General features: G+C 43.7%; 1 protein-coding gene and 2 long non-coding RNA genes across 3 annotated transcripts in view; 1 reads left to right on the top strand and 2 right to left on the bottom strand.

The window, feature by feature from the left end:
* The window catches only part of LOC142802934 (neprilysin-1-like), a 71,924-nt gene extending 66,790 nt beyond the window's left edge, over positions 1–5,134 (bottom strand). Inside the window, exon 1 of the mRNA XM_075888017.1 lies at positions 5,024–5,134. Within this exon, the coding sequence (XP_075744132.1) occupies positions 5,024–5,134 (111 nt within the window). The remainder of the gene's footprint in view (positions 1–5,023) is intronic.
* An 8,822-nt stretch (positions 5,135–13,956) lies between these two features.
* LOC142803903 (uncharacterized) lies at positions 13,957–18,014 on the top strand. Its single transcript, XR_012894358.1, has 2 exons — positions 13,957–14,318; positions 17,873–18,014. It is a non-coding gene; the product is annotated as an uncharacterized LOC142803903 (long non-coding RNA).
* Positions 18,015–21,942: 3,928 nt separating this feature from the next.
* LOC142803904 (uncharacterized) lies at positions 21,943–25,194 on the bottom strand. Its single transcript, XR_012894359.1, has 3 exons — positions 24,943–25,194; positions 23,555–23,640; positions 21,943–23,186 (listed from the first exon to the last, which is right to left on the bottom strand). It is a non-coding gene; the product is annotated as an uncharacterized LOC142803904 (long non-coding RNA).
* Between the last annotated feature and the right edge of the window lie 16 nt (positions 25,195–25,210).

Raw genomic sequence — 25,210 nt, forward strand, 5'->3', positions numbered from 1 at the left:
TGACACAGAGGTGACTAAAAATGCATTGCTCACCCAAGTGACGCCAATGAAAGCGTTATATCGATAACAGCTCCAAGACAGCAGCGTTCCCAGAGAGGTTTTGCTTTTCTTTCGGTATCAGTACGCTGCCGGCTATTGGCCCTGCGCTTCCTCTTGCGCCTCGTAAAAGGAGAGGAATCCCCGGCCCGAACACTGCAATATTATTTTCTAGGCACTTGCCTTCCGTATGTTATGCCTAATGTGCACCTTAATCGGGGCCCGCAATCAGTAGTACTTCCTTCGTTTTATGCAACAGCTGTTGCGTTTTTTCGTCATGTCCAGTCGACTTGCCCTGAGGTAGATCTGTTAGGCTATCCTATTGTTCTTTGTTGGTCCCGTTAGTTCCCCTGGCACGCTGCTTCCACTCTAGTCGTGTGTCTTGGGAGCATGCTGACGGCATCGTTTCTGCCTGGCCACCTCCGGGACTTCATGTGGTGGCTGGGGTTGGGCGTTCCTCCTACCCTTGACCGCCTCGAAAGGTGGAGAATGGTCCAGTCATCAACATGTCCGAACTGCTCCCTACGGGAAACAAATCAGCATGTTTTAAGACAATGCGTCGTTGCTCGTGTTTTCTGGGGGGTTGTGCATGCAGGATTTTGTGGCATCGGAGTAAACCGCTTTGTTTCTTCTTGACGTTGTTCTCTAGGCCACTTTGCCTGCCTTCTGATTGTTGCTGGTGCCTACTGTCTTTGGCGTAACCGCTGTGAGGCTGTTGCAGCAGGTCGCCGCCACCGTGATCTCTTCCCGATTTTCGAACGACTGTACAAAGAAATACCATCTGTTTTGTCGGAGGAACTCTTCTTTCTGGGTGAGGAGGCACTCATTCGACACTGGTCCTGCCATTTTGTGTTCGTCTGTGAGAAACGTGTAAGGATTGTTCTCAGGCCAGCCTGGTATTGGTAGGGTAATCTTTGTTTAGTACTCAAACAAATGCCTTGTAAATACTGTGTAAATAAATGACATATAGATTTTTACATTTTATTTGTGTGTTCTTCGTTTACCATGAAATTTGTATATGTAGACATATTTTTCGTATCAATTCTTGTGTATTTGTGTATGTTGTGTTCCGTTTACACATGTAAACATATCTTTTTGTAACAACTTTTGGTGTGTCTGTGGATGTCGTGTTCTGTCGCAATGTTCCGTTGGATTGCAATTGGTGTTTACTCTCCGTGAGAATAAATTTCTCTAAACAATGGTTGAAAAATTCCGTGCACAATTTAAAACAGCGCTTTTTTGACAAAATCAGAGCACATCGCTAGTCAGCGTGATTCGTGTATGGCGTTATGATATTCATGCACAACAAAAGCACTGAAGAAAACTACTCGAAAATAAATACAGTTGTTGAAGAGAAAATGTAGGATGATAGTAGTTCGCTAACCTACGTAGTGACAGAGAACTTCGTCAAAATGATAGGTTTTAGCTATGTGCTAATTTTACTAATATTAAAACCGCAACTACTCATATCGTTCATCCATGAATGTTATGTAGCGTAATCACCCTCACAGTAAACATTCAATATGGTTGACAACAAGCTTTGCGATGCTCAAATGTTGTTTACATTGCAGGAACAAGGTCCACGGTTGTGTAATTGACGGAAATGTTCATGAAGTATTCCTATTATATCAAAATGGCAAAAATATGTCAGAAAGCTGAGGCTTACTTCAGCGTTGTGAAGGAAGGGACACCACCATCTAGAGAAACAAACGAATGTGCCTCCTTTTTTGCCGTCTCTTTCTTGGCACTGATTTGTTACGTGTGTATATCTGATGGGGAAAAGAAACTTGACGGATTTCGACTGTAGAAGATGCACACCTCACCAGACTTAACAAGCATGCAGCCGACAAAGCGCAGCAAAAAATGACGTAGAGTAAACGTGCGAATCTGCGTAACAAGATCCTACTCATACTAGGAAAACCCTTGTTGTTTTTCTTAAGGAATAGCGCAATGAACGCTTTGGTTTACGGAGTGGCAAAAACGAATCCTATTCACTGCATGAGTAAGGACCAGTGTGTGATCTTACGCGGGGATCATGCAATGTCTCATCGTTTTTTCATTAACACGGTAGAATAATTGGACAGATGAAGAAGGACATCACTACCAGAACTGCCATTTTGTGCTTTGCTGATCCTCTCCGTTGGGGTCTTGACATCCGCTTTGCAGTGACACAGTCAATGGACATCCCGAGTCCCACGAGTTCTACAAGCCTCAAGTCCTCGAGATGTTGCGCGACGGCAACTACTTTAGATAATCAAGCAGGCACCATCTCGCTGCTTTAATATGTTTGTTGCATATCTCCTAAACACACCAATGGAATCATGACGCCGATTTTCCGTAGGGCGCGATGTGCATGTACTTACCCACTTTGAAGTAGTCGCTGAGTATCGCCATATTCATGACCTTTTTGACGTGCGCGAAGCAAGCTTCGTCGGCCTTCCTTTCTCCGAGAAACTGAAGCGGATCAGTGAACTTGACCAGCTGCCTATAGATGCTCCAAATGACCAAGTATCGCAAACCGGCTTTGCCAACGTATTCGTTTTAAAAGAGCTCCTTGATAATGCTGGTACTGCGTTGGAAGTTCCAAATTGGGTGCGAACCCGTGTAGATGCCCTCGGTGTACTTGGAAAAATAATTGGCCCATTGCTCTGGAAAGAGAAGAATAAAAATGGTGAAAGAACATATTGTCACACAGTTACTATATCGACGAAGCCATTTCTATGTATCTGCTATAAGCTGCGCATACTAAATTGTCTTTATGCTGACTATGATGGGTTGAAACAACAATATATTCGACAACCCATCACTGACGATGACTAATATTTGTTGCGTTGCACAAAGAAATACATGACACAAGAACTGCAAGATGAATATGAACCTATGTATCACCAAGAAATTGAGCTTAGATCTCATAAGAGGGATAACACATAAAAAAAAAGTGACGATCGTATGCAACACCAAACGCATATAGTTTTAAGAACTACTTTGTCCGTGGTGAAAATCAGCATTATTGTTCTCAAGTGAAAGTTCTTCAGTTAAGATTTCACAGTGCCGGAAGTGTCTCGAAACGTCGAATCATCGAAAGTACATAAACAACCCACACATAAATTTAGATATCTACTCTTGTATTTTTTAAAGAATACGCAAATCATATCGTTTTGCATGGGAGCACCGTAAAAGAAGCAGTTTTTCTTATCCCGGAGCTTCGCTGAACATAAAGAAACTGTACAAGACTTCCACACTTATTTACCGTGAAACATGCTGTGTACCGCACACTTATTTTGTACTGCGACTACCAGAGCAACCATTCGAACGTTTAAACATTTATTAATAATACCATAAAACAAGAATATCGATTTGGTTGAGAGATAGTAACGTCGCAACGACCTGCCAACCGAGGTCTGTCTTACGTCCCAGGAAGATTTTCACTCACTAAATACAGCGATTTCTACAATTTAGGTAGCATGCAGGGCGCAAGTAGGCAAACCCACAGAACTGTGTTTATTCTTTCTGATAGTCATCATCGCGTTGAGACTGGCTTGTAGAGGCTTAGCAATAGAATATATATAAATATATATATATATATATATATATATATATAAATATATATATATATATATATATATATATATATATATATATATATATATATATATATATATATATATATATATATATATATATATATTGTGAGCGCTGGGTACGTACTTCATCTTCATCTGTATGACAAAACCATTGTACTGATCATCATCTTATGTCACGTGGGCTGGGTCTCTTTGGCTCGTGCACCTGGATTAAAGAGATAACCTGGTTACCGCCGTACCGGACGTGGTCTCATAAGTGGTGGAGCGTGCTTTGGTTTCCACGTCCTCCTGCTGTACCCGTCAGCCCTGGAGCTCCGGTCTGGTCGACGGTTGTGCCCTCAAACAACAGCGATGGCATCACCCAACGCGTCCGCTGCTGCAACCTCCCCTTCTCAGCCACTTAGGCTTAACTACACCATGAGTACCTCCCACCGAGACCCTCCGGTATTTTCAGCCTTCGCGGCGAAGACGTCGAAGAATGGCTGGACAGTTATGACCGAACCAGCGTGTGTAATTATTGGGACGAGGCGCACAAACTGCGCTACGTTCCTTTTTACCTTGATGGCGTCGCTAAAACCTGGTATTACAACCACGAGAGCGATTTCTCCAATTGGTTGGCCTTCGCGGGGCATCTCCGTCAGGTATTTGGCACGTCTGCAGGATGCTCTGTGGTAGCGAAACAGAAGCTCGCAACCCGCATCCAGGGGAACGACGACTCATATACGTCCTACATTGAAGATGTTCTGGCTCTCTGTCGCCGATCACAAAATGACATGACAGAGGCAGAGCGCATCCGACACCTACTGAAAAGTATCAACTCTGTGGCCTTCAATGCTCTCGTTATCCAGAACCCAACTACCGTCCGGGACGTCACCACCATATTCCAACGCCTGGACACGCTTTATACCATGTGCCTTCCACACGCCTCTTGCGACGCTCGCTTTACCACACAGCATGAATTGGGAGCCCTTATCCACACAATTGTCAGAGAGGAACTCCACGGCCTTATTTCAGGCAGCCCAACTACTGCGTCTGTCCACCCACCTCCTCCCAGCCTGCGTGAGATAATCAAGGACGAACTGGCATCAATGACAAGTGCTACACATGCCCCGTCCCCTGTGCGCTTTCCAGTGCCTTCGTACGCAGAAGTTGCATCACAGACTCGGCACCAGTTCCAACCGTGCCTACGGACATCGGATGCGACCATTTGGCTGCGATGTCAACGCAAGTGCCAAGGTCACCCCACAATTCTACATGGCGTCCTCTGCGCCCCATCTGCTTCTACTGTGGCGTAAGGGTTCATATATCCCGTTTCTGCCGCCGCCGTCAGCAGGATGAACGTCGTGGTTATCCAGCTTACAAAAGAGACTTTGTCCCGAGATTCGATGAATACGATCCCATACCGTATCCGTCCGCATCCCGTCTGTCGCCCTCCCCTCAACGGTCTCAAGCTGGACTTCATCCTTCTCGTTCATCTCGTCACCGTTCTCCATCACCGTTTCGGCATACGTCATCACCCCTGCGTCCCGCGCCGATCTCTCTGGACTCGGAAAACTAGAAGGTGCAGTTTCCGGTAAAAAACAGCTTGTTTTCGAATCGTTACAACTCCTCCGTCTCGCCCAGCTAATTTACTGCCTGTTTGTTTGGAAGGTGTTTTCGTTCATGCCCTTATAGATACTGGAGCCCCCATTTCGGTAATTGATCGTGAATTGTGTTTTCGCCTGCGTAAAGTGCAAATTCCTTATTCCGGTTCTATGTTATGCGGCGATAATGACAGTCCGATTTGCCCGACCGGATTGTGTACTGCTCGTGTTCTCATCGATGGAATCCGTCATCACGTACAGTTGGCTGTGCTGTCTTCGTGCGCTCATCAGATAATGTTAGGCTGGGACTTCTTGTCAGCTGCGCCTGCTGTAATTTTATGTGGTCGGCCCCTCATTCGTATTACGAACACTGAGCTTTCTTCCGCTGCCGACCTTTCGTCGCCCAACCTTGTCACAGCTGCGGATTTTCTCCTGCCTCCCGGACAAGAACGTGTCCTTACGATCAAGTCACGATACGATCTAGATGGCGACGCTGTGGTTGTTCCTTGCCAGCGCTGTATTTTTCGAGGGATTACCATCGCATCTTGTTTAGTGCGGTTCTCACATGGTGATGCAAGCATCCCCGCCTGCAACGTGACGCCATAACCACTACTTCTGCCAGAGGGGACCACTGTTGCCAGCATTGCTGAAGAAGCCCCGGTTTGTGTCGTCAATAGTTCATCTGCTTCGTCATTCTCAAAGTGTATGCCAGCTGAAGATCCATCTCCCGCTCTCAAGGCCACTTTGTGTGAACATCTCAACCCAACGCAAACTGATGCCTTACTAGCGTTAATAATGAAGCACAAAACTAGCTTTGACGTTTGTTCCGAAGGTCTGGGTCAAACAACAGTGGCCGCTCATCGTATCGACACCGACGGATCCCGTGTCATTCGCCGCCCCCCATACCGTGTGTCGGCTTCTGAACGCAAGCTTATAGAAGAACAAGTCAACGACATGCTCGCGCGCAACGTCATCAGGCCTTCGACAAGCGCATGGGTTTCTCCTGTCATACAAGTAAAAAATAAGCATGGCTTGGTACGGTTTCGCATTGATTATAGATCACTCAACAAAATTACTCGTAAGGACGGCTACCCATTGCCTCGCATTGACGACGCTCTTGATACTTTACAAGGTGCCGAGTACTTTTCAAGTCTCGACTTGCGCTCTGGTTATTGGCAGATTCCGATGCACGAGTCTGACAAAGAAAAGACTGCGTTTGCTACGCCAAATGGGCTCTTTGAATTCAGTGTGATGTCTTTCAGCCTATGCAATGCCCCAGATACATTTGAAAGAAAGATAGACACGGCACTGCGGGGATTAAAATGGAAGACGTGCCTTTGCTACCTGGACAACATTGTCAACTTTTCGTCCAGCTTCTCACAGCACCTAGAACGGCTAGACTAAGTCCTCACGGATTTAGCTAAGGCCGGTTTTCAGCTCAACACTAAGAAGTGTTGGTTTGCCAGTCACAGCATCAAGGTGTTAAGTGACGTCGTCCGTAAACATGGCTTTGAACCCGATACCGACAAGGTTGCCACGGTACTGCACTTTCCTACACCAACCACACCCAAAGACCTCCACAGCTTTCTTGGCTTGGCGTCGTATTTCCGCCGCTTTGTGTGTGATTTCACTACTATTGCGGCTCCTCTGAACAAACTTCTCATTACGAGCGCACCCTTTGTCTGGTCGGATAACTGCGAAGCCGCTTTTCACACCTTTAAGCGATGCCTCACATCACGACCAGTGCTTCGCCATTTCGACCCTGCAGTACCTACTCTGCTACACACTGACGCAAGTGGACTTGGCATCGGTACTCTCCTTTTTCAGCGGAACCACGCTTTCGAAGAACAAGTTGTGGCCTACGCGAGCCGTACTCTTCCACCTGCTGAGCAAAATTACAGCATTACTGAGCAAGAATGTCTCGCCATTGTGTGGTCCGTACAAAAGTGTCGCCCTTATTTATACGGCTGGCATTTCACAATAGTGACTGACCATCATGCTCCGTGTTGGTTATCGTCTCTCAAAAATTTGTCGTGATGTCTTGGCCGTTTCGTACTACGGTTGCAAGAGTATGACTACAGCGTCACATATAGGTCGGGTCAACAGCGCCAAGATGCCGACGCTTCATCACGTTGCCCGCTCTCGCAAAACGCTGAAGTGTCACCTTCTATCTGTTTGTCACCGCCCACCAAAGTGACCAAGCAGACAGCTGCTAGTTCGAAAGAGTTAATTGCCTCGGCAGACCTTTCGTCCACAGATCTCGCCTCGCTCCAACATGCCGATACCTGCTGCCGCACAATCATCGTTCGCCTCACTGGCTTATCGCGTGCTCCAAACAGCCGCCTAAGACGACAACGTGCCCGTTTCAAGCTTCAAAGTGGAAAATTATGTCGGCAAATTTACCATCCTCTCGGTAACCAATGGGTTCCCATCATTCCTCACTGACTACATCTGGAAGTCTTACAGGCGTTTCATGACGACGTGACAGCTGGCCACTTAGGGTTCCACAAGACTTACGACCGCCTCAAGACTCGCTGCTTTTGGCCTGGCCTCTCCACTTCTGTCACCAAGTACGTCACTTCCTGTGCGTCATGTCAGCACCGCGAACGTACCACGTGTCTTCCCGCGGGACCATTGCAACCGCTGCCATGCCCATCCACTTCCTTTGAATTTGTGGGCATAGACTTATACGGACCTATTCCGCTTACGCCAGCCAGTCACCGTTGGATTGTTACTGCCTTGGACAACCTTACTCGCTGCGCGGAGACGGCAGCTCTTCTATCTGGTGCTACCTCTGAAGTCGCCAATTTTTTTCTTTGCGCCGTTATTTTACGACGTGGCGCAGCGCGTTGCTTCTTAGTGACCGTGGCAAACATTTCTTTCACACGTCCTTGCTGAAGTCCTCCAGGCCTCTAACACCATCCACAAGACCACATCAGCGTATCACCCAGATATTAATGGTCTGGCTGAGCGTTTTCACCGAACTTTGTCCGACATGATCTCCATGTACGTTTAACCTGATCACAAAAACTGGGACACTATACTTCCTTTCGTCACGTTCGCGTATAATACTGCCATACAGCGTACGACAAATTACAGCCCTTTTTTCATCGTTTATGGCCGTGTACCGACTTTTGTTCTGGACACCACCTTTTTGTTCACCTCTTTCGTTTCATCTTCATCTCTCCCGGAAGAGTTCGCCGCTTGCGTCGCCCGTGCCGTGAAATCGCCCGCGCCAACACCGCTACCATTCAGGACAAGCGAAAAATCGACATTAATGCATAGCGTCGAGTTGTTCTGTTTTGCCCAGGCGACAAACTCCTTTTGAGGACACCTGTTCGGGCACATAGACTCTGCGAAAAATTCCTTCGCCAATATCGTAATCCATACACCAATCTGGAACGAACATCCGAAGTCAACTATCACGTTGCTCCTGTCAACGCGGCTCGTGATCGTCGTCACCGCCACACCAAGATCGTCCACGTCTCTCGACTCAAACCATATATTCGGTGTTCCAACCCCTTCTAATTTGCTGGCATCTTTCGCGAAGGGGGAAAAAAGTGTGAGTGCTGCCTACGTACTTCATCTTCATCTGTATGACAAAACCATTGTAGTGATTATCATCGTGTGTCACGCGGGCTGGGTCTCTATGGCTCGTGCACCTGGATTAACGAGATAACCTGGTTACTGCCGTACAGGACGTGGTCTCATAAGATATAAATATATATATATATATATATATATATATATATATATATATATATATATATATATTCTGCGCTGCTACTACTGCGCTGCCATCTCATAAGTGCCCAAGAGCACTCATGGGCGCGCTTCTGTCGCAGGCACGCAGGCACACATAAAGGCACCCGAAAACCACCCTTCTGGTTCACAGTAAACGTGAGGCGGGCATCAGACCGTGAGGGAGACTCGATCGGGTGTGAAGAGATTCTAAAAACAGGAAAAGGCTGGCGTTCGCTTGGCAACAGACCTCGCTGCTACGTCACTCAGCTGCCCGGAGCGATTCTCTTTCACTCTTGGCCAGCCCTGCTAGAATTACTCCAACGAGACCAAGCAGGCCTCACCATGCCATTGCTGTATGCCTAAGTGACCGCCATCACAACTAGCAGTTTGCGCCTGTCTCTCCAGTGGCTTTCCTTGCACGTTGCGATAGCTGGCGACGAGCAAGCCAACGCCGCCGCTAAGGTAGCACACGACTGCGACACCACCATCGCCAAGGCAGTAGCTTAGTAGGATTGTTCTTGAAAAGTTACCAGGTGGTCGAAGTTTCCGTAGAGTTCTGCTACGGCGCTTCTTATAATCATATGGTGGTTTTGGATGTTGAACCGCAATAATTGTTATTACTCCCGACAACGACTGCAGCTGCTCATTGAAACGCCGCACCAAGCCACGCGGGTGGCAATCAGCAAGCAGCAAGCCTTCGCCTTTCTTCCGAACTGAGACCAGACCGGACAGATTTGAGCGGTGGTTGCTGCTTTGCCTGCATACTGGCTGCGCCTGGCCTGTGGCACGCATGTATTCCAAGGGTTGCTTTTCATCGCCTTCGTGCCGAAAATGTGGCAACGACGAAATGCTGGGGCATATTAGCGGCTCTTGCCCTTACCTGGCCACAGAACGATGCGTGTTCGTTTGTCATTCTCACCTGCTCGCTATGGATTTGCAAGTGGCAGAGGGCATTTTTTTCCTGCGCACTTGAAAAAACAAGGCTTGTGAGTCTTCTTCGAGTTCTGTTCTGCAGACCACGTGGCTTTATACGCTTCGTGATACCAATTCGCTCACAAGACTCACAAGCTTCCAGACCCGCTAGAGCTTGAGGAGACAAGGTGAGCCCTATACCTACCACAAAATTTAGCCACAGTTTATGTACGTTTTTCTCTATAACAATAAAAACTACAGTCTACATTTTGTTATCTTTCTGATAAGTCATTCTTCTTCTTACTGTTACAGATTCCGGACTGAGATTGTAATGCTCATTATTTGCATTCTATTTTAGTATACTTAACTAACTATCAATTGGTTATAGCTAATAAATTTGTTGAGAAACAGTGTCTTCATCACATAACATAACTTCTGCTTCAGTGTATTTCTTAGCATTCTTTCTGAATACTGACCGAAATGTATGTTTTGACGTATTAGCATTTTGATGAGTAGAGTTTGCAGTATTTCAAAAGTACAACGAGATAACAGCAAATTGACGGACCCGTTCAGCAGCCACCAGCTGAACGGTCATGCATAAACAATACCATTTTACTTTTTCTGTGTAAACGTATTGTTTGGTGAATGTCTTTGGTCGCCTGCTGCGCGGAATTGTGAGCAAAGTACTTTCGATGCTGGTCACGAGTGCATAAGCTCTGGACGGTGCATTGCACTGGCAAAGATTCAAGCGAGCTGAGCAAATTCGCACGGGCTATATTGCCAACATTAAAAATGAGCACAGCATCAAGAGTGCACGTATATTTGTGTCCAAAGAAAGTGTTTTTATAGCCTGGTCCCACATGGCAGTGCAACGACTCGTTAAAATACTGGGTTTCCCATGGAGGCATTTAGAAAGTTATTCGGAATGAGCCAGTTGCGAGCTAGTTGTGGACTATTTGGCTTAACAGCTCAATGACAGATGCTGGATGGTGTTCTCTACAAACGTTCAGTTTACCATTTACTTGGTCCTACTGAAATTTCACTAAGTCCGGGAGTCCACCGGGGAAAAGCAGTGTAATAGATTGGCATTGGTTGATGGCAAGCAAAAATATATGGCACGGGCAGCTTTTCAAACGTCCTCTAGGCTGGCTCTATTGCTCTTAATGGTCAAATAAATACATCTTTTATGCTGGCTAATAAAATACCACTAAAACGTTTGCAGTCCGATATAAATTTGCTGTTTTAAAGCTACATCTCCCTGCTGTCTTTCTGACCCATTATTTAACGCAAAAGTGTTTTATTCTGGTGTCCACCAAAATTTGATTGACGTGTGTTTTGACGGGGAATGAAGTAACAGAATTGACGGGGAAAAATACGCAGCAGACGATGAAAAAAGTTTCGTAACGGGGCGTCCCACCTATGACCTCTGGGTCTAGGCAACAAATTCTGGGTGCGCTATCCACGACGCCCTCGTCACATAGTCCACAAGCCTTAAAGATGCGTCTTTTATGTCTACCGCTGCCATTTAGAAGCCTCCTAATTGAGGTAGAGTAAAGCATAACCTGAATAAAGGAAGTCCAATTTTGTCAATGCTTTGACACACCCATACCTAGTAACGTTACCCCAAGCATCGGCGCCGCTCGTAGCATTCATATTTACCAACGATAGCGCTGTGACACCAGCCGTTTTAGCTGGCAGTAAATGCGTGTTACCTACACGCGCTCTACACCCAACGAATAAACGCGATGGGTAACAGGCACGACATGACGTGCGTTGCTTGTCCCTCTATTCTGGCAGTGGTCTTTAAATTAACGAAAAACTGCCCCTAGGCCACATTAGCCCAAGTGCGGCGTCGCATTCACTGTATCCGCGCTAACCGTTAACTAGCTACGGAATATGCATTTACGATCATAATGGTTTGTTTAACCATTGAATATGGGCGTCGGTCATTGGGATAGAGCTATAGGACTATGCGTCAACTCTGATGCATACACGTTAAGCGGTGCTATAGCTGTTAAACCTTAATAGACACAGCGCAAGCTCTCTTATATTGATGCAAGTAAGCATAAAGCTACTTTTTTAAAGAACGTCTTGCTTACGTGGTTTACGGATTCTAATGACGCAGATATCAACCATATCTCTTTTTCTGGATGTGCCAAATTCACTCAACCATACGAACGGTAGCCCATCTATAAACCTGTAGTGCTTTAACTGCAATTATTTTCTTGCTTTCTAAGAACTGGGTCATGGCAGGTCACCACACAGATTTTTTTAAAGGGCCACTCACCAGATTTGACAATTTTGAGCCGACAAGCGCAATGCATAGACGAGGCGTTCATGATCACGTCGAAAGGTGTAAAAAGGGTGTACGCATTCAAATCACCCGTATGAACACTCTTTTTACGCCCCATTTTTAAAATTTGAGGTGTTCGTAATTAAACCACCCTCAAAACACCTATTTACACCCTTGTATTTGGGGTGTAATGAACAAGGCTACAAATAATTGATTAATATGTGGGCTTTAACGACCCAAAACCACCATACGATTATGAGAGACACTGTAGTGGAAAGCGCGGTAAATTTCGGCCACCTGGGGTTTTTTAACGTGCACCCAAATCTGAGCACACGTGCCTACGAGGCTACAAATGCACGACGTTTTCGGGTCGTTTTGCTTATACTGTTAGTATACGTTAACCATCTTGATACAAGCAAGGCTCCCACTACTAGCTGCTTGCGAGTCTAGTAATAAATCGAAGCAGAAAGTAATGTGAGCGAAACGCAGTTTTCATCGATATAGCACGTAAACTACTATATGATGGAAGATACAATAGGAGCGACGCTTGTTCAATAGAGTAAGGGCCAATTCTCCTGTACCTGTTTCTTTCATCTGTGTCGTTTGCGTGATTAGTCAACACTCACAAAGTGCACTGATTTGCCTGAACAAGGTAATGTTGCGCAAATTGGTGAAGCCATGCATGGAACACTCCCCCTTCCCCGTCCCCCATAAGATCGAAGCTTTTAAAGCTGGAGATAAAACGTCCACCACCTGCAAGAAAAAAAAAACAACAGCACAGTAGTTTAGCCATAACCATCACGTCAGCAGGCCATCAGGTCCCTTAAAAACGAACAATGACGTCATGTATTTTTAGCAGGCACGTTTTATTTAATTACTGTAGCAAATGTTCCTCTTCATGTGTCCTTAAAAGTGCCTCATGGAAATTAGGAAGAGGACACCGACCACAAAGAAAAATGCAGAATAAGGACATTTCGGTGACCTTGACGCAGCCTTGCTGACAATGACGGGAGCCTTGTGGACTAAATTGCGAACAAAGCTCTCCTCAGGGGAGCCGAAACGCATTCTCTAGTTTTCTCTCTCTCTTCGTTTTTCTTGTGGATCCTCTTCTTTTACCTCATGTAACTTCCCCAGCAGACGTGCTTCGGTCAAAGCCTTGACTTTGTAGGTAGTGAGAAAACAACATTGATGAAATATTTTCTGCCATGGTCTTGTTCCAAGGACTGCAAGCTAAGTACAAATGTATTGCCGCAACGTGAAGACAGAATTACTAATGAACGGGTTGAGAAAGTAGCAGCAAGTCAGTAGTTTATTTACAGCGTGCCAGAGCGTTCCTCTTCTTTCTTGTTATTGCTTGCTGCATAAAAGCGTGCAGATGCGCTTATGCGCTGTCGTCTTTGTCTTTCTAGCAGTACGCACGTGGCAATATGTTCTCATCGAATAGTATGACGGCTGATGCATGCAATGTTGCAATGTCTTTACCGAAATGAAAGTGCTGATAAAGTATCGCCTGCGTGACCTTGAATGTGCAGTCCCTAAAGACCCATAGACCTAAGCAAAAAGCATCAGCTTAGCTTTTTTACCAAAATTCACTACATTAGGTCGATGAAGGTGCGCTAAACATTGCTCCTGAATATTACAAATGCGCGTTCTGACTAGTAGCTCGTGCAGGCCGCACTACACCGTCACAAAGTTCACTGCGATTCAGATGCACTGTAAAAGAACGAGTATAACGCAACAAATCGCTGCCGCAAAAAAAAAGCAGCGCCCGCGCTATCAGCAGAGGGCCGGAGCTAGCGTTAAACCGCATCTAGCCGGTCTGAGAGCGCCACAAGGCGCCATCAAGTCTTGTCGCCTAGACAACCTTGGCTGCCCGCCTTCCTTCGTGGCTGCCCGGTATTGCTGCGCGCCGGGCGCACAGCGCGGGAAAGGGACCGACATTGTCATACATGTCACTGCGTGCGCTGGCGAAAAACCCTCCCGTGTGTGTGCGTGTGGTGCGCATGGCTTCTCGATCAGTAGAGTTTATTAGTCGGTGTTTATTTTTAAATGTGCCTGCGCTCTGTGCTCCACCAGTGTGTTCGGTCAGTGCTGATTATTGTGAAGGTGCACCATCCTGAAGACTGGACCTGTGGATTCATATTGTGGAGCACTCGAAGTGAAATAGTGAGTACCGCTCTCACGTTGTTCCGTTCAGCGCTTTGTTAACTGCGTGAGCATAAGAATAACGCTTTCAAACAATTTTGTTTTCAAGTAGTTGATGACAAATCAGCATTTGTTTACTTAGCGAGAATATTTGTCCGAACTGTTTCACGGGGATGATGGCGAAGTGTGATTGTGGGCAAGTTTTTTTTTTGTTTAGATTGTTTGGAGTACAAAGCAGAGTGAGCGTGTGCCGCTGAGGTTCAGCGAAGAAATTGAACAGATTTTTGCGGTGCCCTTTGTTGGTAGCCGTTTTTAACGAGGCCCGCTCGTGCTGATCATCAACTTTAGTTTACTGAATAATACATGTGTGGGGAAGGCGCCTGTTAGTTCTAAGCATCAACCGTATGTAAGACGCATATGCTTGGGCATGTCGGTAGTACATTTACTTTCTTTTTTTTCTTATTGCACAAAAATACTGAGAATAGAAAACAAGGGCGTGGTGTCCATGTCGTTTTTTTCGGTTCTTTTTCGTTTTGTGCGGTATCACTACCGTGATAACTAAGGTTGATGCATCGGGTGACAACACAGCATATAGCTTCGCGTTAGGAGCGCCACGCGAAGTTTCCCTACTTGCTAATACATTCAATTTCGTTAAATTTGTCAGCACCGGTATCTTCGTTCACCCGCAACGTAGCGTGACTCTGCCGACAGCCATGACTATGTAGCGGATCGAGCACTGAAGCTGGACTTTTGTTTGAGCAGACCTTTCGTCTGTGTGTGTGGTCGAATTGCCTACTCGAACAGCGCAAACGCTTGTTTGAACATAACTGCTAACGTTCTAGCACATCTTATTCAGACTGTTTGCATCATGTGTAACTTGCAAAATATTCTTGTTATTCAAAGTTCTATTGCCATCGCCTCGCTTTGGCGTTTAACTTCGCTAAGTACTTCAGATGTTAAAGGTATTTTCGCTATGTGAAGTGTATTATTAGTTTTTTTGTTGCAAAAAACACTTCAATGATATACATACTGCATGGTATCTAAGCATGTGTTGCAGCCAAAATGTAAGACTGGGCAGCATATCTATCTGGGAACACAACACGCACAGCCACTGAACAGCCTGCGCTGCACCGGGAAGGAGTTACGCTTTCTCACCCTGACTGCATGATTGAAACAAATGGCCCTAATCTAGCAGTATGCAATGGTAATTGAGTGAAGGTAACATGGTCACTTCATTCGACATTTCCCAGCCAATTTTGCGGCTATAGTGAATCTGTTTGAAAAAAAAAATCATGCTGATTTAATGCACTGAAAACAGTGAACTGCTTGAATATTTTGGCGAGAAAAAAGTTTTTGGTTACGTGGTTGCCTTTCAAACTTTTCAGACTGCTGTTTGAATGTTGTTTGTGAAAAAAAAATTTACAAGTGCCGCACCTTTTTTTATACCAATTTTGGTACATGTTAAGTAAAGGGGTTTATGTAAGCTGTTCGAAACTCAGCAATATTAATACAAATTCTCGGCCACATACGTCTGCAAGAATTTAGCCAAAGTATGTTATCTTTGCATTTTCTTATTGCTATACTGCACTTTGTATGAATATCTGAGCTGTGACTACTTACTTCACAGAAAAGGTATTTTGATGAAAAATTATTGTTAGACATCTTAAGCTGTTAAGCTCTACGAGAAAAGATCACTCATTTCACAGAATTGTCATTTTTGTCCGTATTGAGACGCAATTTGCACCATGTGGTGGTCCAATTAAAAATCACCTTTTATCTAAATTGAAAGCAAATAAACAGTTCTTTGTATGTGACAAGTTTCATCATTACAATTTCTATTCCAAGGAATAAAATATTTTTTTGAATTTTCCCATCAACGGCAATGGGGAACTTCGAGGCGTCGGCTGCTGTATGACCAAATAGCGAATGGGGAACTTGGAACTTCAAAAATCATTTAGAGGCAAAGCTCTTGATGCCGTGGGTCGTTCCCTCCTCTGTAGTAGTACTAGTATTATGTAGCCACTTGAGGAGTTGCACAATAGATAGCGTTAGTGGTTTTCACAGCATATACACGGACAAAACAATGATTCGTGGGGCGAATCGTTCGTCCGTTCGTTTGTGCATCCATCCATCCGGGACTCCGTGTGTCGGTCTGTCTCTCCGTCTTTCTGTCCGTCCTTACTGGCTTCAGACTGTCTGTTCATCCGTTTGTGCGTCCGGACGGACGAACGCTGCGCCCCACTCACCATCATTCACTCCGTGGATATGCTGTGATTTTTTTTTCAAAACATAAATTGCTATGACGAAATTTGGCCCATGGAAAGAACTGTTTATTTGCTTCGATTTAGGTACAAAGTCTATTTTATTTCAACCAACACATGGTGCAAGTTGCGTCTCAATAGAGAAAAAATAATTATTTTGTGAAATTTGCAATTTTTTCTCGTAAAGTTTCACAGCTTGAGAGGTCTAAAATATTTTTTCCTCCAAATATACCCTATGTTGATTAAGTATTCACTCCTCAGATATTCATTCAAAGTGCAGCATTGATATAGAAAAATGCAGATACAACACATTTCGGCTAAATTATTTGAGAAGTATGTGGTCGAAAAATGGTAATAATATTACTGAGCTTCAAACACTTTACGCAAGCCCTTCCCTTAATTTGCAGACCAAATTTGGCACGGAAGAAGAGATACTTATGAAAAAATTTTTTTCACAAACATCCAGACGAGATTCCGGGAAGTTCAGGAGTCAGCCACGTGTCCAATAAATTATTTGTTTGCGAAATATTCTAGCAGTTACCTTTTTTAATGCAGTAAAATCAGCGCGATTTTTTTTCGAATACATTTGCTTTGGTCACCAAAATAACTGGGACGTCTGATGTGAAATGACCCAGTAGCCAATTCTTCTATTATATAATCGCGTCAATGTGACCCAGTCAGAGAACACTAGTATTATTCGCATTATAATACGTGATTGTACAGTACTTAATTTTACAAGTTACCTGCTCTTAATACCTTCTCAGTGCGCGTACCGTCATGTATGCTCAGCTGCATTGTGCTTTTGTGCAATACAGATAAAATATGTATATGTTGTTGCGCGTCGTACTGTATTCCTTTTAATTAACTAATCCAATGAGTACCATGGTAGATCTGCAGAAATACACATGCAGCTGTGTTGATGCATACTTAAGCATAGAACTTAACATTAATTTAGATTGGTCATTGCATGCAGCTAATAGAACGTTATCAACTTGGAGCAGCATCTTTTTATTTGCCTGCGCGAGGAAGCTGAAAGGGTAAAGTAATGTCCATATCTACGGCATGAAAGGTATAATGATTCCGCCACAGCGTGCTTTTTATTGCGTTTATTGCTCAGCATACCTTTTCTACCATTTCTCACGGCAGTGGAGCCCGATGCTTCTGAATATGCTTGCTATGTACTCAATTTACACTTACACATAAGAAAGTAGTTAGTTATGCATGGTGCGCACTGTATGTTGCACTCTTTGTGAAATTTCAGTCATTGTTCCTTGTGTATTTATTTTGTGTTTCGGGTTTGAATTTCCTGTACAGAAACAACAGCTTTGCACCACTTCTCTCGAAGACACCAGTCATCACAGCAGCTGAAGATGATTGTGCAAGCAGCAGTGACGAGTGGTTTTGCAGTTAGAAGTATACCAACACTGACATTATATTAATACAACCCCAAATACACTACCTTGTTGAATGTTCTCTTTTTTAATGTCGAAATTTATACTGCGAGATGTAATAGGTTGTAAATGTGACTCCAGAAACTTGCTTACTCTTGCTACGTGTTTTTTTCAATTGTATAGGTGTCAATCAAACGCCATACGTCTCAGTCGTTTGCCCGACTAGCGCAAATGTTTTTGAAAGTTGTGGAAATTTATTGTATTGAAAACAATGAATATTTAGTATAGAGAGAAAGAAACTTGGTCCCGTGACATATTTCAAAATTTTGCAGAATGCCATCGGAGTCCTGTTTGTGTGTAAGTGCCTTCCGCGTCCTTGTCGTTTACGGCCCAGTCTACGTTCACATATATACACTGGTCTCATGAATCTCATTGAAGACCATGGCACCTTATTTTATTTGCTGCATGCATGCAGATATAAGTGCAGTGGGTGAGACCGGTATCTTCCTTCTTCCCTGTCAGCAGCAGAGAAGGTTCTTATATGCTTCTCCCTGAGAACAATTGAGGCTTGGGCCAGTTGGTGATGCATATTTGATGGAATGAAGTGCTGAGAACGGCTCTCCTCAACACACAAGTCTAAGCGTCACCTCCTGTGTCTCTGCTTCGGTTGCCCGTTAATTGCGCTTCATTTGATCAAGTATGCTCATCCATATAACTGCCATCACTTCAAGGGGATTTTCAGTGTACACCCCACTCACATGGGTGTAGCTTCATCCAACACACATAGTTAGGGGCGTTCATAAACAACTATTGAAATAGGGTGTAACGTTTCTTTACACCCCACCGTTTCAGGGTGTTTCTAAACACCTTATTGTTTAGGTTGGTCTTAGACACGCTAAAAGGGTGTTGCCCATGGGACAAAACAAATACACCCTTCTGGGTGTAAAAACTTTTAGAGTGTACGTGCCGCGGAAATTGGTCAAACTTGAAGACTAAATCTGCTCCCCCTCCCCTCTGCCGGCGCACGCGTCGAAAATGAGGGCATGACGTAGGCGTAGGAACGGCCCTACGTAAACGGCAATGCACTGACGTTGATCCTCTACGTAGACAAGTTTGTTCTGACGTTGTCAACACTATACCACGTGACATGGCGAAAGTTATTTACCACAACATGCGTAGTTTATGTATTTGTTGCTTTAAGAGACGAATAAAACTTGAAATAAATAATGAGACGCAGTAAAAAATTGTGCGCGTTTTTCTTTCATTTTCACCCTTGAAATGCTACCAGATGCGGGGCTAATGTGCCAGCGTTTCGCATGCGTTCGTGTCCCTGCAGTCAGCGCATTAAGCAGACAACTGCCGTGGAACGCTCCAACGCGTTCCCGCACTCGCTGTGCTCATGTACTCTACACAGTAAAAATTTTTACACCCAGAAGGGTGTAAATGAGCTTGTCCCGTGGACGACACCCTAAGGGTATTAATTCAGCACCTTCCAAAAGGGTGCTTTTCTATGCACCCTTAGAATAGGGTGTACATGTAAAAAAACTGTAAGGTGTTACAAAAACACCCTTAAGGAAGGGTGCCTTTGATGTCCATCACTTTTTAGCACCCTCTGAGGAGGGTGCGAGTAGGGTGCACAAGGGTGTTGAGTGCCCATAACAGGGGTGCCAGTATTCTTTTAGACTGCACTAACAGATATCAGCATGCACTGATTACACACTACTTGAAGAGAGTGGTCCTGATTATCAATGGTGCGCCACCTGTCGAGCTCCATTCATTGTGTGTGGGCAAAAATATAAACACGTACAATCGTGTATGAACTTGTGCTGAATCTATATATACTCCACAGTATATGCATAATGCGCGTTACAGAAAACGAAGCCTTGCTGCCCTTGCATATTGCATTCATTTAATAGGCAAATAAAACTTATAAACTTTTCTTCTGCCACACAACTTTTTCACCAGATGTGTAACATGTTCACGTATACGTACACTACACATGCATCACCTCAAATGTGTATTATATTTTTTCAGTTTCCCTTTATTGACAATTCTTTGCTACATACAATTACTCTGGTTTCAGTTTAGTATATTGTTTCAAGTACATAGAGACTACAAATGAAATACAGGCTAATATATCCCTATAATTCTTTGAAGTATCTACAATCCCAGTGGTTTCCAGTTTATTACTACTTCATGTACACAATTGGTTAATAGGAATGAAATACAGGCAAATATATACTAATAATTCTTTCAAATATATACAATCACCATGATTTCACTATATACGCCTTCATGTACACAATCGTTCCCAAGAAGTGATGCACACAAAAATATATACGGATAGTGTTTTCAAATGTATACAACCACAGTGGTTTAAGCTTTGTATTCCTGGATGTATAACAATTGGTTATGAGAAATGATGTACATGCAAATATATGCGGGTTTTTGCACATATACCTTTAGCGAATACTTAAAAAACCAATACATTGATCAGAAACAGAATAAGCTAAAAACGAACACAAAACTGAGTCAGGACACACAAAAAACAAAAGAGGTAATGCATAATTATGGCTAATGACACAGCTGGGTCACTTTATGCTAAATGTCCCAGCCATTTTGGCAACCATCTCAAATGTATTCGAATACAAGTGCTGCATTGAAAATAGTGAACTTCTAGAATATTAAAGAGAGGAAAAATATTTGGTCACGTGGCTGCCTTCTGAACTTCCTGGAATGCCATCTAGGTTTTGCATGTGAAAAATTTTATTTTAAAACCACCGCTCCTTCTTTCTATACGAAACTTTGTCTACGTGTTACGTAACAAGAGCTTAATTTGGGCGAGTTGGTTCATCGTGGTTGTGTGCTAGTCACAGCGCGACAACTTCAGGAAGAGACAGAAAGCACAGAAAAGAGCACCGACTGTAAACTGAATTTATTGAATGTGTACGAACGCTTTTATACGGAGTACAACAACCGTGTTCATGCGCGACGACACGTGTGAGCACTACAAAATAATCTTAACTGTGAAAAAAATGCTCCCTCTCGGAAAGGATAAGTGAGCGTGTAGTGATGCCCTGATCATTGGTTTACCTGATAAAAAATACTTCTACAAATGTTAAATTGGCATTAAGTAAACCTATTCTCGTGACGAATGGTGCAAGATTGACTATTCCGTTGCTGTTTAGTAAACACGCTTTTGAAAGCTTGCAAGGGGTGGAAAACAACACGTTAATATCATACCTGCTGGCTATTTTTTTGATTGTGAGACACGTGATGTGGTATAACATGCAAAGGTTTTGGTCATTGTTTTTTGCTGGTCCTGTCTTCTTTAACTTTACTTTCTGCAGGAGGGTTTCGCAAATGGATGTGATGATTCTGTTAGGATATCCAGCATCTTTTAGTCTTTTAATCTGGTTTTTAAGCCTGACCTCACCCTTGTGCTAACATGACTTCTCAAGGGTGGCCTGAATACTTGTGGTATCAATTCCTCTTTCTACTAATTTTAAATGCCTACTATGAAAAGGCAGAACATTCTTAGCACTCCTGGGCTGATAGCACCAGCCAATACCCCAACAGCATCATCACACTCGTTTGTGAAACCCTCCTGCAGAAAGTAAAGTTAAAAGAAACAGGACCAAAAGAAAAAGAGAATGACCAATGACCTTTGTATATTACGCGGTACTACGTACATAAGGTGTCTCACAATTTTACGAAATGAGCCAGCAGATATGACATTGTTGTTTTGCACCCCTTGCAAACTTTCAAAAGTGCATGTACTTACAGCAACAGGAATAGTAAATCTTGCACCATTCGTCACTAGAATAGGTTTACTGAATGCCAATCTAATGTGTATGAGATACCGCTAACATGTGGAAAAGTAAACATAGGACAAACTGGGAAATGCTTCAATGATCAAGCAAGACAGCATGCTTTAAATATTAAGAAGGGTTATAGTAGTCTCATGGCCGGACACCGTAAAGATTGTGAGGGTTGTCCTAGGTTTCATAAAACACGGTTTTTGAAAAAAAAGCAAGCAGAAAAAATGAGAGATTTTAGAACTCTTTATCAGGAAGGCCAAGGATCAATGCATCACTACACCTTCACTTATCTTTTCCGAAAAAGAGTATTCGTTTCTCGGTTAAAATTATTTTGTGATGGTCACACATGTGTTGTTGCAGATGAGCCCTGTTCTTGTGCTCAGTATAAAAACGCTCGTAGCCACTTCAATGAAATTCAGTTGACAGCGCTCTTTCCTGTCCTTTTTGCGATAAGATTTTTATTATAGAAAGAATTTCATTTTCATACAATTTAGGTATAATGATGAGTTTTCATTGTATCACAACATGGAGCAAATTGCATCTCAATATGGACGAAAATCACGATTTTGTGAAATTCGTGATATTTTCTCGTATATTTCAGCAGCTTGAGAGGTCTAAAGATATTTTTTCCTCAAAATATACCTTCTGTGGAGTAAGTATTCACTGCTCAGATATTCATACAAAGTGCAATATTGCAATAAAAAATGCAAACATAACACATTTTGGCTTTATTCTTGGAAGCGAATGTGGCGAAAAAATTGCACTAATATTGTTGAGCTTCAAATACCTTACAGAAGCACATTTACTTAACAGGTAGCCCGAATTCACTTTACAAAAATTAAGTGGTAGTTTTAAAACGAAATTTTCCACAAACAGCACACAGACGGCATTATGCCAGGAAGTTATAAGGCAGCCACATGAACAAAACTTTTTTTCGAACTCAAATAATCTAGCAGTTCACTGTTTTCAATGCAGTAAGTCAGCACATTTTTTTTTCAAATACATTTCAGATGGTCGCCAAAGTGGCTGGGACGTTTGGCATGGAATCGTCCAACTATATTTAAGCAAAATAACTTACACACATAACAATATTTGTTCATCTATCTTGACCACACTAGAAAAAGTTGTTCAGGCATTGTGACACTAAAATTTTCAGCGTCGTACTGCCTGAACAACTTCTTTGATAAACTCCAAACTCACGCCGAGAAAAAGCCGCTCAATCACGGTGGTTGTTTAAGGCCTTGCGGCCGTAGACAATGTTGAAAATAAAAAAAATCAACTCATCAGTGCTGTCACTCCTTCGTCATTACTGACACGGAATATTTTTCCGTCATCCACGTGGAGGTTCAGGAACTAGGCTTGCTCTAGGCTGGGGCCGGGGTAGACTACGCAGGACGTCAGGGACACCCTCTCATCCTGTAATAAGAGCAAATATAACTTCTCATAAAAGGATGTTCGTGCTGTTCCCGCAGCACCGTATATGAAGAATGTGTAGTGTGTGTATCCTTTGAACTGGCGTGTAATTGAAATTACACTGAACTCGAAACATACAACCCATACATTCCAATAATCTCGTATGATAAAAATAAGATAGTTTTCCAGCATACAGCAAATTCCCGAATTGAGGTGAACTGTAAGACTGCAGCTCAAAAATGGCACTTACGAAAGCCTGAACTCACCTAAGAATCAAATTTCTTATAGGGTAATGAGCCAGTGTGAAAAACAATTCATAAAGTACAACATTCAGAACATGTAGCATTAATCAAAACGCACAAGAAACTTACCTCTTCATGTACAAACAGTGAAGGCATCTCTGCTTTCTCTTTTACATGAGAACAAATGATCTTGGGCGTGGCACTAGCAAAGAGGTCTGCAAAAAAAGGAAAAGATTTACTGACTTTAATCACGCCTCTAACAATCTGAGGAATTTCGACAATTCAGCAATCAGTGCAATTCTCGCTGCCTCTATAAGGACATCAAAATGATCAATTTTCTCGTTCTTCTACCCTCACAAGAAGCTCCGTCAATGGCATCTAATCCAAATTTGACGCTGTGCTTCCTATTTGCATGCTTTCTAGACGTAGGGCTGCGAACATGTATTTTGTGCACCTAATCTAGCACAGAAATTCGTCATCTATAATTCAATCATCTTAATTCATTGTAATTTGATAAAAGATGTGATAGCTCGTCCAGTTTTTAAAGAGTTGCGGGCCTGCAGTGGGCACTGCCTAGCACGTATGAAAGTATTTCTTTTAAAAAAAAAATGTCAAAGCTTGCTTTCAGAAAAAGCATCTGGCATATTTCGACAACCAAGCCCATCCTCTTATGGCAATCAGGGGCACGCTATTAGCGATTATTGACTACGGGATTTACAAACGTAACCCGTGCCTAAATACTCAGTTAAACACAATCAAGCAAGTAAGAGCGCTCGAACGACACCAATGCGCGCGGACACCGACTACGTTGCAGCAGCCATGGCCTACGCTAGAGCTACCGCACATAGCTCCCACAGTCACGTATACTCTCTCGATTCTGTTATAACGCCAAACGTTATCGCAGATGAAAGCAAAACACGAAAGCAGCAAACAGAAACGAGGGAAAACAACGCACGGCGATAGCCACAACAACGCGCCTTTGGAAGTCTACTAGACCTTTCCCTGTTGCTGGTGACACGTGTCCTAAATATTTTAAAAGACTGACGCGCACGTGCTGGGAGCATCGCGGCATATCAGCACCTCACTCTATACCGTCCTTAAGCAAAAAAAAGCGAATTTGTACAGTGCGCCTCTGTACATATTTTTTTCTTTTTCTTTCTTTTTTTACGCTTACACCTACAGAAGCACGCTGCACATTTAAGTATTAATAGAAATGTTATCACGATGTAGCCTAAAGCGCATCTTGAAACAATATCAATCACTTTGAGCAGTGTAGAGACGATGTGCGATCAGCAACGAATCGCGCCCTTGTTAAGTGATCACATCACTCACTGTATGAGTGATGCAGGCACTTACACAACATCGCGCATAGCAGTGTTAAGTCACACGTTTAATCGGGCATCTGCAACAGGCCCGCGAACGCATGCTGTAAATGGCTGGCAGCCTACTTCGGCAGAGCTGCTGCGGGCGCCCAGCTAGCGCTGTATGATTACTACCTACGAAAACAGTACACTCACCGTAAACAGGCCCACGTTGTCCGTGTCCGCCGCTCCATGAATATTCCTTAATCCGAGCGTCATTTCAAACACGGTGTCATGCGTGACCACCATTGAAGATGCGCCTGTTCGCTAGAACTCACACAGCGACCAAGACCCCAGACCAACGCAACGCATTTGAAAGACGGATCAGACAGAGAGAGCAACGTTGAGAGAGAGAAGGAGGAGGCACTGGCGGCGGCGCCGCAGCTGTCGACGCAAGTGTTCGGTGACGCAACTATTCGCTTAT

The sequence above is a fragment of the Rhipicephalus microplus genome, chromosome 3 (assembly GCF_043290135.1).
Source record: "Rhipicephalus microplus isolate Deutch F79 chromosome 3, USDA_Rmic, whole genome shotgun sequence".
In the NCBI taxonomy this organism is placed as follows: domain Eukaryota; kingdom Metazoa; phylum Arthropoda; class Arachnida; order Ixodida; family Ixodidae; genus Rhipicephalus; species Rhipicephalus microplus.